This window comes from Loxodonta africana, chromosome 2 (assembly GCF_030014295.1).
Source record: "Loxodonta africana isolate mLoxAfr1 chromosome 2, mLoxAfr1.hap2, whole genome shotgun sequence".
NCBI classification, from domain to species: Eukaryota; Metazoa; Chordata; class Mammalia; order Proboscidea; family Elephantidae; genus Loxodonta; species Loxodonta africana.
In genome coordinates this window covers 118512929-118533190 of record NC_087343.1, presented here as the reverse complement: position 1 = coordinate 118533190, position 20262 = coordinate 118512929, and the positions used below count along the sequence as shown (strand labels likewise).

Here is a 20262-nt window from a genome sequence, read left to right as displayed (position 1 = left end):
AGTTATTAGCTATTTTAAATAAGTCAGGAAAAATTTAAAACAAAGTATGCATAATTAAAAGCTCTACAAACCCACATAAAGGCAAATTCAATAGCACTATTTTATCATTAAAAAAAATTAAGTTCTAAAGTATGCTAATGAATGTTGAAAATTCTACCATATTTTTACACAAATAATGTGTGCCTTCTATAGGGTCGCTAGGAGTCGGAATCAACTTGACGGCACTGGGTTTGGTTTGGTTTTGCTTCTATGTTTGTTTGCCAACCACACCCTCCACCCACAAGGTATTTTCGTATGGGCGCTATGCTAATATTTTTAAAGCAACAGGCTGGGCAAGAGATGCTGTGGTACTGAGCCCTGGACTCCAGAGGGGTTTCCCTGTTCTGCCTCTGAACACACCCCTCTCCAAAGGATAGGTCCACAGGGCCAAGGAACCTGCCCACCTAGGCCCTGCCCTGCCCTTCAGAGTACCAAAGCCCAGAATTCTGTGGCCAAGCCAGTTTCTGGAGTCTGTCAGGGCCCACCTATAAATTCCTACTCAATAGGACTTTCGACCTTGCAAGGTAAAACTTCCCTAGCCTGGGCAGTGACCAAGGGGCTGCAGTTCGTGGAAGGTGTACACAGAGAGTTGGGATGTATCTGAAGAATATCTGCCCCCCACCCGCCGCTCCCCAGTTTAGAACAGGGCTGGGTCTGGGAGAAGGAAAGGAAAGGAAAGGGAGTGGGCTGCCCTATAGGCCAGCTGACTCTAAGCTACCATGTTCCAGGGGAGAACTTCGGAGTCCAAGCAGTCTAAATCCACACCTGGCTTCCAGATCACTGAAATATTTTTTCAGATAGGAGGAAAGTACCTATTTTGTTTAGCAATTTATTAGTTTGATTTACAACGTACAAATATTTAGACATAAAGTGATGTGGGCCTGCGTGTGCTTTTGCTGGACCAGGCCCTGAAAATTTTAGAAGCCGGCCTAGGCACATCCTACAGCCCAAACTTCAAACCAACCAATTCTCATGAATCTACCAGCATCTGATCCAAAGCCTGGGAGAGCTAGAATTCAATAATTGACAGATGAGTGAAATGCATGGCCAACAAGACTAAAAAAAGGTATGTGGAATATACCTACAAATTTATTACTTCAACTAGAAATGAAACCAAAGGCAAACACTACACTATTAGCTTTAACACGTTCACTGCCTGTTCTAATGCTAACCTAATAATCTTTGACCAACCTTTATATTTCAAAAGGCTCTGTCAGCCCTAAGACAATTTAAAATACCCATTGCTAAAAAAGCTCCTCAAATCATTGTGACATTGTTATAGCTTTAACTTTTATAGTAATAATTTTTTTTAATGAGTACATTCATTCCACTCAAAAATTAAGTAAGCACCAACTTTCAGGAAAACATGAAAAGATTTTGAGTCAAAAAATCATATTCTGATAACATATTGATACTAAACATTAAAAAATATACTTAAGTTTTGTTACTTCAATTATTTTTTTAATTGTATTGTGCTGTAGGTGAAAGTTTACAGTGCAAATTAGTTTCTCATTCAAAAATTTATACACACATTGTTTTGTGACATTTTTTACAATTCCCGGGTTCTGTCAGTACTCCCCCCCTTTCCTTTTTCACCCTGGGTTCCTCACATCCACTGGTCCTGTCCTGCCTTCTCGTCTTTGCTTTTCGGCAGTGTTGCCCATCTGGTCTCCTATACGTGATCAAACTAAGAAGCATGTTCCTCATGTGTGTTATTGCTTGTTTTATAGGCCTGTCTAATCTTTGGCTGAAAGGTGGTACTTCAGGAGTGCCTTCGGCTCTGAGTTAGCAGGTTGTCTGAGAGCTATAGTCTCAGGGATTCCTCCAGCCTCTGAAGGAGCTGTTACTTTAATCTTAACATGATACTAGTTTCAAATTTAAAAATAAATACAAACAAGATTCATGAAAAAGAAACTTTCTTTACTTTAGTAATTAAGTTATTCTCTATCAACAAATGAACAACAGGTTTCTTTTATCACACCTCAAATCTTTCAAAATTTGACTGCAACATAGTCTTTTACTTAAGGGGCCACATACACTTTTAACTGGTATTACCATAATTCAAATATGCTGCTGATTAATTTCAATTCCAACATTTGTATCATAAGCTAAACTTTGTTCTTCCCCCTGATAAACTGTGGAAGAGTTTCAATTAATGTCCAGTTTATTCACCCAAACACGTACTAGGCATCTACTAAGGGCAAAGCAACAAAGCAAAGCTAAATGAAAACTGACTCTACAGTAAAAATAGGAACAAAATGCTGTAGGGATAAGGAAATGGTAAATTCCGACCAGATGGGCAGAAGAGAGCTTCTCGAGGGAAAAGGTAGTCATTCCAAATAGAGGGAAGAGCTCATGGAAAAGATACTAAGACATGAAGCTATGTGTCAATCTCAGGTAGCAGAAGGCCATTGGGTACGGCTGGACCTCAACATACATGGTGGAAATATGGCAGGGAAAAAAGACAGAAATAGAAGTGGGGCGTCTGATCACTGAAATCTTTCTAAAGCATTCTTGTTGTTTCTTGCCGAAAACTTTTTGAGGAAGGAAGTTAATATTCCTGATCTGTGCTTTCAGAAGTAACTATAGTAATGATGAAGGATAGACTAAAAAGGTAAAGGAGAAGCAGAGAAACAGGAAATGAGACCACTAAAATAATTGTTTAAAAAAAAATGGCTAAGGATTGCAATTTTTTTTTTTTTTTTTTAGCCATTTAAAAAAAAAAAATGTTTAAGGATTGCAAGGAAACCCTGGTGGCATAATGGTTAAGTGCTATGGCTGCTAACCAAGAGGTCGACAGTTCGAATACACGAGGCGCTCCTTGGAAACTCTATGGGGCAGTTCTACTCTGTCCTATAGGGTCGCTATGAGTCAGAATCGACTGGACGGCAGTGGGTGGTTAAGGATTGCAATGGAAGCAGAAATGGGGAAATAAGGGGCCAGGGAGACAACAAGAATAGAATTTAGAAACCGATTAAAGTTTTCAGAAGAGAGTAAGGGAAGAGTCGAAGGCGAGGCTGAGGTTTTCCAAAGACTGAAGAAGATAAACCTGCTGGTTCTTCTAAATGCTTTTGAACTCAAGTTTCCAAAATCATCTAACCTTTTTCCAGGTGATTCAGTGTCATATAACAGTTTTCTAAGCATATCATCTTCACTACCATTAAGCTGTTGGAGATACAGCACTTTTTGAATCCATGTAAGATGCTGTCACTGGAAACTTCATCCCACATCACAAGCACCCATTTGCATGACTGTCAGCACAGCTGGGGTTTTGTTCATATGCGGCAGCTGCGTCAGTGTAGTATCCAATTGTGACCCTGTATTATATTGCTTTTCCAAGTCTCCTTTAAAAGACTGCATACCTTGATACTTGATACCTGCACTTGTGAGATCAACTTCCAAAATTAATTTCTAAATCTGTGCTGATGTAATTTCCCCCCTATGTTAAGGACTCCAGCCGTAAGCATCTTTTAACTATCACCGACTGAGGTCGCTTCAGGCCTAACAAGTCTTCCCCCAAACAGAACTTGGTTGTTTGAAATAATAGTGTCCATAATACGAGGGACATTATTGAAAGTCACAGAAATAGTGAACTCCTCAAGGGATTACTCTTAGGGTATATGAGGGGGCTACTCTGCCTTATGGTCAGGCAAATGCTGGAAAAATTATCAAAGTTTCTAGAAGAAATTGCTTTAAAACTAGAAAATACTGCTTCTAAATAATTTCATAATTGTAAAAAATATAGCCATGAGGAAAACCACTCACCATCTCATGTACTAATGTAGTATTTAAGGACAAAGACATCCATTTGAATAAGGAGAGAACAAAAAAAAAAAAAATCAGAAGGAAACAAGGATAGGAAATAGTGCGGTAAGCTGTCTATTTTTGCAAGACACTTAGTAAAAATCATTTTTTATAATTAATAACACTAAACGGATGACATTTCACTTGGAAACCCTTAAAAGACTTTCCTCTTAAATGCCCTGCCTGTGGTTTCAGTAAGTGTAACCCACAACGGGCAATATTAAATAATGGTTATGGGTCCTGATTCCAGAGCCAAATATCCTGGGTTCAAGCCCAGCTCTGCCACGGACAAATTACTTAACCTCTGTTGCGCCTCAGTTTTCTTATCCATGAGATGAGGGTAATGATAAGACTTTTGCCATAAAAGTGCTGTGAGGAGTTCCTACTGTTGTTGTCTTATGCCGTGGAGTTGATTCCGACTCATGGTGACCCCATGTGTTACAGAGTAGAACTGCTCCATACAGTTTTCTTGACTGTAATCATTATGGAAGCAGATCTCCAACCCTTTTCTTCCACAGTGCCACCTGTGTGGGTTCAAACCACCAACCTTTCGATTACCAGCTGAGTGCAAACTATTTGCACCACCCAGGGACCTGTGCGAGGCAAGGAATAATAGATTTATGTAGAGTGCCTAGACCAGTGCCTGTAACACAGTAAATCCCATAAGTGTTGGCAGTTATTTGTCTTTCCAGGAGATTGGTAAACTCTGAAGCATGCTCGCCTAAGGACAGGCTCACCTTAGAAAAAGGTAACCAAAATGAGGGGAATCAAGAGAGACGTGTCATGATCACCTACATCTTTAACACACTGCTTCACTTGTGTGCTGCTCAGGGAATGCAATCCAATGAGAACCCAAGCCATCTGGAGTTCTTTCCTCTAACAAGGAACCTCAATACACCAATTCCAGAGTTCTCTTTAAAAAGAGAATTCTAAATAACCATGTAAATATTTAACTTTTAAACATTACCATTTTCTTAACAACTAAGGTTGCCAGATAAAATACAGAATGCCAAGTTAAATTTGAATTTCTGACAAACAAGGAATAAATTTTTAGTATAAGCATGTACCATGCAATATTTAGGACATACATACAGTGAAAAATAATTCATTTTTTTAATTGGAAATTCCAATTTAACTGAGCATCCTGTATTTTTATTTGCTAAATCTGACAGCCCAATTAATTCTAAGTCCAGATAAATGTGCTAAATTGGCTACTGCCCCTAATGCAAGAAGGAAAGAAATAGAATCATTTGGACTAAATAAAGTCTTTTAAGGGGATGTACAGTACATGTAAACAATATGAGTTTTGGAATCAGGCAAACCTGAGCTTCAATTCACCAGACTCTGCCAATTTATAACTGAATGATCTTGAACAAATTACCATAAACTACTTTGGCCTCAAGGAGCCCTAGTAGTACAATAGTTAAGTGCTCGGCTGCTAACCAAAGGGCTGATGGTTCGAACCCAGCAGCTGTTCCACATGAGAAAGACCTGGCAACCTGCTCCCATGAAGATTATAGCCTAGAAAACCCCACGGGGCAGTTCTACTCTGTCACATGGGTTCACTATGAGTCAGAATCAATAGCACCTGACAACAACCTTGGCCTCACTGCCTTCACCTGTTAAATGGGGTTTAACTTGCCACTTTTCAGGATTGCAGAAACGATTACATAAAATAGCACGTGCCTGGCGCTCCCCTGATGCAGGATAGGCAATGAATGCTAGCTTTCAGTTCTTTTTCCTCATACTATAGCTCCAGCAACTCAAATTTCCCTTCATGGTAGCCAAAACCAAAGAACCCACTTTATCCTGCTGCAGCTAAACAGAAGAAAGCATTCCTCAAACTGTGACCACATACAAAACCTCTCCCCTTACTGACCACATACAAAACCTCTCCCCTTACTGACCACTCCAGGAAGGTAGTGCCCACCTGTATGGGCATTACCCAACTCTTATTGACCAGAATTGTCTTCTTATGACCACACTTTACAATATTTGAACAAAAGTTTTAATATGTTACACTATGATTTCCTCACGTTTTTATTCTATTTGACAAACTTACTTAGAATAAGGATACATAAACAAACTCTTTCATTTCAAATTATCATGTAATGCTAAATGCAAAAATCTATTTTCTTAATTTTACCAAAAAAAAAAAAAAAAAAGGCTGAAAATCTAATAATTAATTTGAGTCAAAAATTCTGCAAAAGGACTGCAAATGCACAACAGAAAATTATTTTCCAGTCTGACTCTTGGGCTTAGGTCTTCCTACTATTTTATAGTCATACCACATGGGGCATTATTTTCTCATATTCATTTTACAAATTACTTAACTAACAATATGCTATCCAACATTCCATTTAGCATACCTTATCTTCTCTCTGTGATTTCTTTGAAGGAAAATTAACTAAATAGTTCAGCAGTCTAACTAGTAGGATGCAAAGAATTAAGATTGTAGATACAAAGGTGCCGTAATTGTGTTTTAATCAGCTTATTAAATACAACATGAACATGTACCAATCAACTACCATTTAATTTCATGGTCTATGATTCAAAACTTTTCAAAAGGACAACAGTACAAAGTTATCAGCATTTACTTAATAATTCTTTCCCAATTTTGTTTTAACTCATGTGAACCATATAAATATTGTGTGACAACTGTTACATGTCCTTATAAGCTGGAAAAAGGAATTAGGAATTTTATTAAGATATAAACATAATTTGAAATTTACCTTTTCTTGCGGGAAAATTACCAAAATGATTCAGGAAGCAAAATGTCTACATATGTACAAACACAGCAACATAAATTCTTTAAGTTAGGGTGCTAAACATAGGAAACTTTTAAAAATCTTTTTGAAATATTTCTATCCACAATAGACAAAAATTCACTGATGAAACAAACTATCGAGCTAAAGCTTGTTTTAAATTGTTGCTGCAGAAAATGCAAACAAATCTCTATAAATCACATTTAGAAAGTAAGTTGCCCAATGACACATTCGTTTAGAAGTATTACACAAAGATTTCCCATTACTGAGTCACATTTTGACTTGGAATGCACGTGCACATACTTTTTCTCTTTTTTTCCCTCTTGCACGAGTGGTTTTTCATGATCTGAATGATTCAGTTTTTCACAGAATAATTTACTTTATCTAAATTCTACCTTTGTTAAGGAGTGGTGATATGAAAATTAGTAAGAAAGTCAGCAGGTTCTTTTCTCTAGCATTCTGCTTGATAGCAAAAATTGCTTTAGTTTTAAAAGACCTGTTTCTGACCATTACTTTTTCCTCAAGTGGAGAAGGGCCTGAGGGTAAGGGTCATTAACATCTTTTACCAAGACAAAAAGATTCAACTCTGGTTGCTAGGATACCAACAAACAGATTCATTTATTGTAGTCAGAAAGTTAGTTGGGATGTCTTCTCACAAAACAACATACTAACACAAGAACAGTAATGCAAAAAAAAAAAAAAAATCTAAAAGCAGAGGCAACCCCTCCCTTGAAGAGCTTAATGCCTTCTGTCGTCGGTATACAAGATTACAGAGTGCATTTTATATACGGTTATTTGCAATAGAAATAACTAGACAAAAGGAAGGAGGGAAGTTAAAGGAAATTGTAGGCCAAGGAGTAAGTCAAATGTTTCATCTGAGTCTGAAGAGTCAGTTTCATTCATTCCTCAACCTATTTAACCAAATGTACTGACCACGTACTAAGCGCCAGTTAGGAGTCCCCAGCTGGCACAAATGGTTAAGTGCTCAGCTGCTAACTGAAAGGCTACCAGTTCGAATCCACTCAGAGGCGTCTCAGAGAAAGGTCTAGTGATCTACTTCTGAAAAGTTCGCAGCCACTGAAAACCCTACAGAGCAGTTCTACTGTGACACATGGCAGGCTGCCATGAGTCGGAATCAACTAGACAGCAACTGGTTTGGTACTGGTACATGACAGTTACTGTTGCAGGCATTAGAGACATCAGGGTTAATAACACAAAGTTCCAGCCCTCAATGAACAAAAGTATAGTAAATGGTCTGTGATATGTGCACACACTGAGTGTTGTACAGCACAGAGTGAGAAAGCTAGGGAGGGACACAGATGTGAGAGGCCTCACGCGCATTTAGCAATTACCATATACCAAGTGTTGGTCTACGCAGTGAGAGAGTTTAACAGAAGTCACAGGCTCTCCGTTACTCACGTTTTCTCTAGTGGGAGATCCAGGTAAACTAAAAAACTAGCAGGGAAATATTCTAGTTCCATTCACTACCTGTGCAACCTTGACAAATTGGTAATGTGTTTGTAAGTAAACAGCAGCACTAACCTCCAAGGTTACTGTGAGCATTAGATGAGATGTTTATAAAACATTTGGCACACTGCCTGGTAAACCACAGATTTCATTATTACAGTTAAGTGCTCACATTGCAGAATAACAAGAAATGAGACTGGTGAATATTATGGATGGAAGAAAAAGGGAAAGGATAACAAAGGTGTTTTCTTTTTTTAACATCAAAAAAGGAAGAGCGGTGGGCTTCATACAAGGATGACTCAAAAGGTACACTGTGAAGTGTCTTTACAAACTTACAATGAACATTATACAATGAGGGTTACCTCACATACCCAATTAAGTGACAAGAATATGGTTAGCAATGCATGATTGGCAGAGAGAGAAAGAGAGAACAATTCAAATACTGCACGCGGCTCGTCCACTATTTTGTTCCAAATGTAAATATTTCAGAATGAGATTTAAAAAAAAAACTGCACTTCCCCAGGCAGTCTCAGAACCCACATATGAAGCGTGAGCCCCTCATCAGTCTAGTAATCAAAGACAGATGTTTTCAACGCCCGTCCCCTAAACGCAAAGTTAGGATTTAATCTGAGCGGCAAAGTTGGTTAAGCAGGCTGGCAGTCTGAACCCACCCAGGAGGTGCCTTTGAAGTCAGGCCTAGCAATCTGCTCCCAAAAGGTCACAATTCTGACCTCTGGAGCAGTTCTACTCTATACACATGGGGTCGTCATGAGTCAGAATCGACTGCACGACAACCAACAATGACAACTTAACCTAGTTCTCAAGCAGATAAAAGGAATTTTGATCAGATATGATTTTCATCCCCTTTTGTACTTTATGATTAACCCTTACTTAGATACTACTCCCCTGTATGATCTCCGTTTTAGAGGTATGCTAATAAATGTGCCCACGGTCACATGGCAGTAAAGAGAACTGGGATGTCTGCCTGCGTCATTCTGTCTGCCTCCAAATCTCTAAAGTCTTTCTAAGATGCCTGGCTAACCCTGAATTTGGATTTGAAGGAGCACACTGAAACTCAGGAAGAATATGCAAAATATATATGAGGACAAGTTAGAATAACAGGTATTTGTAGGAAAAGATATCAAGACTAAAGACAGAATCAAAGTGATGTGTGGCAATGGGTCACGACAAACTTCCACAGCAGCATTCATTTCACATATGCTCTATACCTCCTGTGCGCAGAAGTATTCTGGAAATTCAAACATGCCAGCATCCATGCTCTATCTCCTAGGCTGCATCTCACATTCAAAGGCAGCACACGCACACACACACACACACAAACAGTTCTAGTCATGTCCAGGGACAATGTACAAGTTACACTGTCTTAGAAATAACAAGAAAGGAAAACACGTCATAACAAGATAAATGAATGCTGGGAATAAAGAAAAAACAATTCAAAGTCCTAGGTGAATACTGATGCCTCTGATAATACTGATTGAATTGAGAAAAGTAACAAATGAAAGTATAAGTCCTTCATAAGAAGTCTCTGGAAGTACAAACTCGCTCCGCCCCCCCAAAAAAAATGCTACAATTCAGTAGGCATTTACTCTGTGCTTATGTGCTCGTCATACCATCTTACCAACATGTATGTACATCAAAATATATCTCATTGTCATTTTAGCCATTTCTCCTTACCTCGGGGGAAAAAAATCTGTCCCCACATAAGATAACAATGATAATAATGATAGTGTGTGGGTGTGTGGCTACTTTTCTGACATGTACCATGCCGTCACATTTTCACCCCATGAAGTAGATACTATTGTCCCAAATCTCCAGGTGAAAAACACGAGTCTTGGGGGATCTAGTAACATGCCTAAAGTCATCCAGCTAACACCAATGGAGCTGGGACTCAAACCCATGTCCTCCTGACATCAAGACAAAGCTCTTCACCACCACTTTATCCTGCTTCTCCACTTTAAAGTTTCACACTTTCCCATGGGCACTCTGCCTTGCTTAATGCAGAGTTTACAGACACTCAATAAATCTCCCACACAACACTACAAAGTAGTTACTGAAATGAACAATGAGTACCTTTAATGCGTACGACTTTTCACCCCCAAGAGCTAAGACCTTCTTATGATTATGACTGTTCCACACTACAGAAGCAGTATTCTTGAATAGCACATAAACTGATAAAATGAGAACACTAAGATCCAGTGATACATATGCAGAATATGTTAGTGTTAAAAGTCAGAGAAAAATGGCTCAAAAATTTGAGATGCAGGCTCCATTAGATTCTCATTAAAAGACTCTGTGCCTAAAGAGACTTAACCTCTCATTTTTTTGAAGTGCGAATTTTACCTGGGTCGTTATGGGAATGGGGCACCACGAAGACTTGAAGGGACTCAGTGTCCCACTCATGAGATTCGTATGTAATATCAAATCCTTGCTTCCAAACTCCACCATCTGGATTGTCAAAAGGAATTAGACTGTAAACATCCAGCATCTAAAAATATAAAAGCAAAAAAAAAAAATTCTTAAAAGGTTACTCACATTACTAATTTAAACTTAATGTTGATAAATACTCGCTAAAAACTACTCACTGCTATACTCTCCATATATATTGTATAAGATGAAATTATTTCTGTAGAAGTTAAGTGAAGATTTAATAATCACTGAAAGGCTTAAAAACGTTTCTCTGCTACATGACTGTCCTGAACTACCTGATAATTCCCTCACCCACCTGCCTCTAATAAAACTAATCCCATTCAATTCCTTCTTCCCTTTATTTCTGCTACAATTTAACAGGAATTTATAGGAACTGAGCAGCAGACAAAAAAATTCTGATGAAATCAGATTATAATCAAAATGTTTCACAATTTTCAAATACCGTACTGAAAATGATTTTTTACTTTTTTTGGGATGTCTTCATTTTACCATCAGTCTCTCATATTTTTAAAATCCACATCTGAATGAAAATGCATCTGTAGCTATTTTTCCCTTCAGCATATTTATGCTTACCTTTTTAATTCTAAAAATAAAACTATGACAAGGTTAACTAGGCATAATCATTCAAAAATGGAGGAAATTTTCAAAATTGAGATTTAACCTCTTAATGTGTAAACATTTTCTAAGTTTCCAATGCAGTTTCCTTCTAGCTGATAATCTACTTGGACACAAAGGAAAAAATATTGCCAAAACAACCTCAAACTTAGTTTTAGTCTTCACACTCTCTATAATACTAAATGTGACAAAGAACACAGCCGAACAATCTTTTGTAAAATGTTATTTTAAAATTAATTAGGATATAAAAACTATAACCTTATTTATAAATGGGTTACAAAAAATTTCAAAGATAACAAGCAAATTATATAAAGGAGAATACAAAGTATTTTAAGGCAATAACGTATCTCCAGCTATGACATTTACGACTTTAGTAAAGAAAATAAAACCCTCCCAAGGATGAGCCGACAAATCTTTGGGGAGCCAGCTGGGCAGGAGGGCGTGTTAGCAGTCTGTTATTTCTTCCAGTTCTTTCTTCAGCCCCACAGCTCTCCCAGTTCTTTCCTTCCCGACTCTGCCTGCTTCCCACGGTTGCTCCGTAACCCCTTTCTCTCCAGTCCACAGTTAGACAAAAAAAAAAAAAAGAGTTTTTGTTGTTCCCTTAGCATGGTGACATAGGCTTGGTACTTAAAAATATAAAACAGCCAAGCCTCACAGAAATGGACTTTGCAAAGCACAGGATTCTGATCCTATCAGTCTGGCCACACATCAGCTGCTTTGGCTGCAGGTACAAGGCCTGTCCCTAGCTTCCCACCTGCCTGTCAGCCATGGTCTCCAAATTATATCATGTTTTACGGCCCTAGGAGTTAAGTGAAAAATACTGCTTTAAAGCAAGGCCAGAAGCCAACTCACTTTATCTGACTTTAAAATATTCACCTTTAGGGTCCTCCCACCAAGTTCCAGTTTCTGGCCAAAGGCACAAGATTAAACACAGTCCTCTGCTACCTGGCAGCAAAGTCCTCTGTTGCCTGGTAGGAAAGTCCTCTGCTACCTGGCAGGACAGAGCAATGACAGTGATACACCCTGAGTTTAAGAAAGGCACAGTCCTTTCTGACTCTGGTTTTTAGCTCCACTGCCCTTGAGCAAGCAGTGCTACTCTGTAACACATAGGTTCACCATGAATTGGAATCAGTTCTATCGCAATGGGTTCAACTCTTGGTTTTTACCCTTGACAATAGCACTGTCCAGTAGAAATATAAGCCACATACATCAGTTTAAATTTGCTAGTAAAACAAAACAGGTGAAATTAATTTAATGATACATTCCTCTTAAACCAGTATATCCAAACTATTATCTCAAGAAATAATCGATATAAAAAATTAATAAGATATTTCCCATTTTCTAATGTCTTCAATATCTTGTGTGTATTTTAAACTTAGAGCACATCTCAATTAAAGCTAGTCACATTTCAAGTGCTCAGGAGCCACATGTGGCCAGTGGCTTCCGTACTGGACAGCACAGCTCTAGAAGACTTCCTTCCCCCTTTACCAGAGAGTATTCAACAATGACAATATATATATACTGTTACACTGCATGAAATCTACACTTGATCCAACAGCTATACAGTAAAATAGGGCTTTTCTCTCACTCACCAAAGAAGGTCTAGAAAATCTCTTTGACCAAATTTAAACCTTTAAAGGTTTTCAAGTCCTACAGAAAACCAAACCTGAAAAGGATACAAAAAGGCTATTTTCATATAAGTATAAAATAATAAAATTAGGAGAAAGCAAAGAACCATAGACTTTTATCACAAAAAAGAACATTAATGATCAAGAGACTAATCAAATTACTTTTGTTGTTGTCGTTAGGTGCCAGCGAGTCCATTCCGACTCATAGCGACCCCATGCACAACAGAATTAGTAATTCTGCCCGGTCCTGCGCCATCCTCACAATCGTCGTTATGCTTGAGCTCATTGTTGCAGCCACTGGGTCAATCCACCTCGTTGAGGGTCTTCCTCTTTTCCGCTGACCCTGTACTCTGCCAAGCATGATGTCCTTCTCCAGGGACTCATCCCTCCTGACAACATGTCCAAAGTATGTAAGACACAGTCTCGCCATCCTTGCCTCTAAGGAGCATTCTGGCTGTACATCTTCCAAGACAGATTTGTTCGTTCTTTTGGCAGTCCATAGTATATTTAATTTTCTTCACCGACACCACAATTCAAAGGCATCAACTCTTCTTCAGTCTTCCTTATTCATTGTCCAGCTTTCACATGCATATGATGTGACTGAAAATACCATGGCTTGGGTCAGGCACACCTTAGTCTTCAGGGTGACATCTTTGCTCTTCAACACTTTGAAGAGGTCCTTTGCAGCAGATTTACCCAATGCAATGCGTCTTTTGATTTCTTGACTGCTGCTTCCATGGCTGTTGATTGTGGATCCAAAATGAAATCCTTGACAACTGTCCTCCATGGGTGACCCTGCTGGTATCTGAATACCAGTGGCATAGCTTCCAGCAACACAGCAACACACAAGCCCCCAGAGTATAACTAACTGACACACACGTGGGGATCAAATTACTTTACAAAGACAGAAACTGAAATCTAAAGAGTTTAAAGTGACTTAACAAGTTCAAACAGGTAGCAGATCAAGTCTTTAAAAAAAAAAAAAAAAAAGCCCAGAGGTTATTAATAAACGTATACATCACCTGCACATCTGAATTCTGACTTCCACTTTGTGAAGCAAACAGACAGTCTTCGGGGTCGACTGGGAGGGATAATTGTTGCGATGGCAGACGATGTGAGCCAGCACCTTGACTGATGTTGCCTTGTGAATTTTTCGTACCATCCTCCACAGACTCACTCAAATTGATGACCGAGTCTCTAATATTTGAGATGATCTCATTATTTTCAGCTAGCAAACGCTCCAAATGGTCTATTTTTTCTTGCAACATTGAGAGCTGGCCCTACAATAAAAAAGAAAAAGGCAGCTATATGAAACTCTAATATAGCTCTGCTGAGGCACACTTTTTTTTTTTCTATTTTAAATTATGTGCCTGCCCAAGACGACAGCCACTCACCCTTCACCTTCCACTTGTGTAAGTGGGATCACAGGAAGCATGAACAGCTGGCAGGGTCAAAACACTAACTTACAGCAGAAAATCTTCTCCATGGCTGCAATCTTTGTTTAATCACAATTTAAAACATGCAACAGAACCACCAAAAAATTCTGGGGTATATTTTCTACTACAAGAGCCAGCCCTGAAAGAAAGATCTTTGGGTATCTGGAATCACTAAGTACAGAATACCAGATTATATTCAGGCATGAAATATTCAATTTACACATAACTGATTCTAGTTACTTGAAAACGTCAAAAAGTATAAACCTAGAAAAGACCATTCATCTCAATCCATAACACTAGTGGACAATCCCATATAAGAAATATCAGCTATAGAAAAATCAGTCAACTCTTAACTAGCTGTGTGCATGAAGAAGACTGGCATGAATGTCCCCCAAGTAACCGCACTATAAATCATCTATGCTGCTTTTACTATACTGTGTGACTTTTTGTTTTTTTTAATTAATCTTTACATCAACAGACTTGCTGTCTCGATAATGTAAACCTTGTTACATAGAATAAGTACCTCTGCTTATGGATTCTAAGCACCATGAGAACAAGGACGATGTTTATCTGTTCACTCCTATCTCCCTCCAGGGTTCCAAGTACATAGGAGATACTCATGTATTTGTCAAATGGCCCTCAGATTTCTGGAACTCAACAATAATTCACTGGTGAACACCCATTGTACAAGACATAACGCTACATGCTGGGAAGACATCTATGAATAAGATATGGCTCTCTGTCCAGAGGGACAAAGAACCCACAGGGTGACATTGTAACTACCAACAGCCTACCCCCATGCCCCCAAAAATGACCAAATTATAGTTTAAAAAAAGCCATGTGCACATATACATAATGGTGAACAAACAACCCTGGACACCCAGACACAAACATTTTATCACCAGTAAGTAACAGGAAGGAAGAAAGGAACAAAAGACGATGGAAAAAGAGAAAAGAGAACACACCTAAATGAAAAACAGGATGGTTCAGGTGGTATATCTACAGCACGGAAGTTTTCAGAAAGCTTAGAAATATAATTTTTTTAGAAAAACAAAAATACATGACAAAGTTACCTACAGGAGATAAAGCAGTTTTAAAACAGTAGGAATACCCTGATCTCCTTTTCAAAAAACACACATGGGAGGCACGTATCAAGATGGTAAACACTGGCTATGGATATTTATAGCCTTCTTTTTTTTTTTAGGCTAGCATGAATATTTGCTGATTTTGTGGTGGAAGAAGTCCCTGGGTGGTACAAGTAGTTAACACATTCGGCTGCTAATCAAAAGGCTGGAAGTTTGATTCCACCCAGACGGGCTTCAGAAGAAAGGCCTGGTGATGTATTTCTGAAAAATCAACCACTGACAACCGTACGGAGCACGTTCTACTCTGACACACGGGAGTCAGAGTCCATTCAACAGCACCTGGTCTGTAATGGGGCGGGGGAGCTCGCAGGGCAAAACTAACGGCAGTGGAGAGGCAAGGATTAGACTCACAGGTTGTGGGTCAGTTCGACAAGGGGAAAGGATGAAGTCTGATATCTACAAGGAGGTCAGTCTTTCAAGCAAACGGTGTAAGAATGGACAGAAATCTGAAGAAACGAGGGTAGAAATTTTAGAATAAGACAGAAAAGTGTAGCCAAAAGTAGAAGCAAATCAGCCCCAAACTACCATCTAGGAGTGGAAAAAGGCCAACACTTGAGACGGAGACCCAAAGCTCTGAAGCCATAGAAGCACAGAGCACAAGATGGCCACGTGATTCCACAGACCTGAAAGATGCTCTCACAGGCCTCTCTAGTGACAGAAATAGCCCCTTAAACGTCAAAAACTGTAGTCCCTAAGGGGAACTGTCACCTCTAGGGTGGTGGGGTATGTCAACACACAGTAGAATTCTGAAGCCTGTTCAGCAGCACATACAGAGGCAGGAAATGAAAGGTGACAGCACAAAAATCCTGCAAAACAAGCCCCATTCCCCCTATTGAAAAGCAATGAAGAATAAGCATCAGTTTACAAGCAGAAACAAGAAAGCAAAAGAAACCTGAGGAATCAGTGCTACACTAGCTCAGGACTCAAAAAGAAAAGCTAGCTGAACCATACAGATTCCAGGTCAGCAAAGCTGTTGAACAGTGATATACGACAAACCCTTCTTTATGGGCACACATGGACAGTGGTTAGGAGTGGTTCTCAACACCAGAAACACCAGAAGGGGCCCCTTGGCATAATATACGGAGCCCTGGTGGCACAGTGGTTAAGAACTTGGCTTCTAACCAAAAGGTCAGCAGTTCAAATTCACCAGGCACTCCTCAGAAACCCTATGGGGCATTTCTACTCTGTCCTGTAGGGTTGCTATGAGTTGAAACTGACTCAATGGTAACGGGTTGGCTTAATCTACAGTTCTCCCAAAGAAGCTAAAGGTATTTTAGACTCAGGTACACAGATGACTAATCTATATATTTTCATAAACAGACATGTTTTCAAATGGGAGAAACTTTTCTTCAATCATTATCACACCTCAAAAGAACAGTTGCTATTTCAAAGAAATCACTTTTGAACGATACTGTTGACTATATCTAATACCAAAGTTACAAGTCTACTTTAGTGATATGACCAACTTCTACCACAGGAGGTAACAGCAAATCAAGTTCCTCTGGTTCCAAGCAGAATTTCCGGTAGTAAAACTATATACCTCTGTAAAATAAAACCTTAGCTTGGTCTAAAATGTCATCATCCTAGAGTTTTTAAAGATGCCTCATGTTTTATCTGATGCTTACGGTGCATACATTAATACATGGGTGCCCACGTTTCTCCGAATCCTACCGTATTTTCAGGAAAAGATTTTAGAGCCATATATACAGCAAAGCTACCTACAGCTCAACAAGCATACAAGGAGAAGCAGGAATTTCAAGGAAAGACTTTTACTACAGCCCTGGTTCCATAATCCATTTGTGAGAGTATTATTCAAAATAAACATTATAGGAAATGTTCCATGAAAAAGGATCCTGAGGGTACTGAAGACAGCTTTCAACCTTATTGTAGCTTTAAAGATACAATTAATGATTAGTCCCTGGAATTCTGTACTGAATTAAGTGCATGGAGAAAATTGTGGCCCAGGGATATGTCAGCATTGTGGTCTAATGAAAACCATTTTTTAAAAACGTATCATGCATTGGATAAAACCTCCCTCCACCAGCTGAAATTCTTGAAACATACATACCTCATCAACAAATTCTGCACACATGAGAAAAGTGGAGTGACCTAAAAAGGATGCACTTGTAATCTGCGTTAAAGAAACTAAAATCATAGATAATGTTTCAATTATGCTGACAAGTAAAAGAATACTGAGAGTAATATTGGAAAAGACAATTTTCTGTAGGGCAAGAAAATCTCTTGTGCGAATATCACTTTATTTTCTGATTTGCTAATCAGTTTTATAGAAAGACCACGGTGTCGCACTGCTGAGGAGTAGAGAAGAAGGTCATGATATGTGATTTATTCTGCTTTTGGTGAAAAAGGAAAACGGAGCTAAAAAACATTGATATCAAAGACTTTCAAAAGAGCAAATTTAGAGTCTATTACAAGGTAGAATCAACCACTAGTCTGTTTGTTGTACTGTGGTGGCTGGCATGTTGCTGTGATGCTGGAAGCTATGCCACTGGTATTTCAAATACCAGCAGGATCACGGACGACAGACAGGTTTCAGCAGAGCTTCCAGACTAAGACAGACTGGGAAGAAGGACCTGGCGGTCTACCTCTGAAAAATCTGGCATGTGAAAACCTTATGAATAGCAGTGGAACATCGTCTGATACGGTGCCAGAAGATGAGCCCCTCAGGTTGGAAGGCACTCAAAAGACAACTGGGGAAGAGCTGCCCCCTCAAAGTAGAGTTGACTTTAATAACGTGGATGTAATAAAAGCTTTCATTTGCTGAAGTAGCCGGAGTCAAAATGAGAAGAAACACCTGCAAACATCCATTAATAATTGGAACATGGAACGTAAAACAAATGATTCTAGGAAAACTGGAAGTCTTCAAAAATGAAATGGAACACATAAATATGAATATTTTAGGGATTAGTGAGCTGAAATGGGCTGGTATTAGCCATTTTAAATCAGACAATCATATGGTCTACTATACCTGGAATGACAAATTGAAGAGGAATGGCATCACATTCACTGTCAAAAAAGAATATCTCAAAATATCCTGAAGTACAATGCTGTTGTTGTCAATGATAATATTTATACACCTACAAAGCAGATCACTAAAGAAGACTATTCAAATTTACACACCACCCACTATGCTAAAGATGAAAAAAATTAAAGATTTTCACCAACTTCTACATCCTGAAATCGATCAAACATGCAATGAAGATGTACTGGTAATTACTGGTGATTGGAATGCAAAAGTTGGAAACAAAGAAGAAGGACTGGCAGTCAGAAAATATAGCCTTGGTGACAGAAATGACACTAGAGATTGCATGATGAAACTTTGCAAGACTAACAATTTATTCATTGCAAGTAGCTTTTTTCAACAACATAAATGGTGACTACGTGGACCTTGCTGGATGGAATATGAAGGAATCAAACCAAATACATCTGTGGAAAGAGATGATGGCGAGGCTCAATAACATCAGTCAGAACAAAGTGAGAGGCCGACTGTGGAACAGTCCATCAATTGCTCATATATAAGTTCAAACTGAAGCTTGAGAAAACTGAAACAATGCTACAAGAGCCAAAATACAATCTTGAGTACATGGCACGTAAATTTAGGGACCACCTCAAGAACAGATACGATGCATTGAACATGAATGACCGAAGACCAGACAATTGTGGGATGACATCAAGGACAGGAAAGAAAGAAAAGATCAAAATGGATATTACAGGAGACTCTGAAACTCACCCTTGAAGGTAGAGCAGCTAAAGCAAATGGAAGAAATGATGAAGTAAAAGAGCTGAACAAAACATTTCAAAGGCTGGCTAAAGAAAACAAAGTAATATAATGAAATGTGCAAAGATCTGAAGTTAGAAAACCAAAAGCAAAGAAGACATTCAGCATTTCTCAAGCTGTAAAAACGGAAGAAAAATTTCAAGCCTTGAGTTGCAATATTGAAGGATTCTACAGGCAAAATACTGAATAACAAAAGAAGCAACAAAGTAAGATGGAAGGAATACACAGTCACTGTACAAAAAAGAATCGGTCAAGGTTCAACCATTTCAGCATGTAGCACATGATCAAGAACCGATGATACTGAAGCATGAAGTCCAAGCTACCTGAAGACCCTGGCAAAAAATGAGGCTCCAGGAATTGACAGAATACCAACTAAGATGTTTGAACAAACAAGCACAGTGCTGGAGGTGCTCAATCGTCTATGCCAATAAATTTGGAAGACAGCTACCTGGCCAACTACCTGAAAGAAATCCTTATTTGTGCCCGTGCCAAAGAAAGGTGATCCAACACAATGAGAAAATTATCTAACAATATCATTAATATCACATGCAAGTAAAATTTTCCTGATGATAACTCAAAAGTTGGTGCAGCAGTACATCAACAGGGACCTGCCAGAAATCCAAGTCGGATTCAGAAGAAGAAATGGAACGAGGGATATCATTGCTAAATGTCAGATGGATCTTGGCTGAAAGCAGAGAACAACAGAAAGATGTTTACCTGTGTTTTATTAAGTATGCAAAGGGCATTTGACTGTGTGGATCATAACTAATTATGGGTAACACTGCAAAGAATGGGAACATTTAATTGCATTCACGATGAACCTGAACATAGATCAAGAAGCAGTTGGTCGAACAGAACAAGATACTGTATGGTTTAATGTCAGGAAAGGTGTGCATAAGCATTGTACCCTTTCACCATACTTATGCAATCTGTATGCTGAGCAAATAATCTGAGAAGCTGGACTATATTAAGAATGTGGCATCAGGATTGGAGGAAGACTCATTAACAACCTGCAATATGCAGATGGCACAATCTTTCTTGCTGGAAGTGAAGAGGACTTGAAGCACTTATTGATGAAGATCAAAGACTGCAGCCTTCAGTATATATTACACCTCAACA

At 38.8% G+C, this 20262-nt stretch overlaps 1 protein-coding gene across 1 annotated transcript in view; it reads right to left on the bottom strand.

The window, feature by feature from the left end:
* MAN2A1 (mannosidase alpha class 2A member 1) overlaps window positions 1-20262 on the bottom strand; it is a 183476-nt gene that overhangs the window by 141722 nt on the left and 21492 nt on the right. Inside the window, exons 2-3 of the mRNA XM_003404736.4 lie at window positions 13789-14046; window positions 10437-10581 (exon numbers count right to left, since the gene is read on the bottom strand). Of these exons, the coding sequence (XP_003404784.2) occupies window positions 10437-10581; window positions 13789-14046 (403 nt within the window). The remainder of the gene's footprint in view (window positions 1-10436; window positions 10582-13788; window positions 14047-20262) is intronic.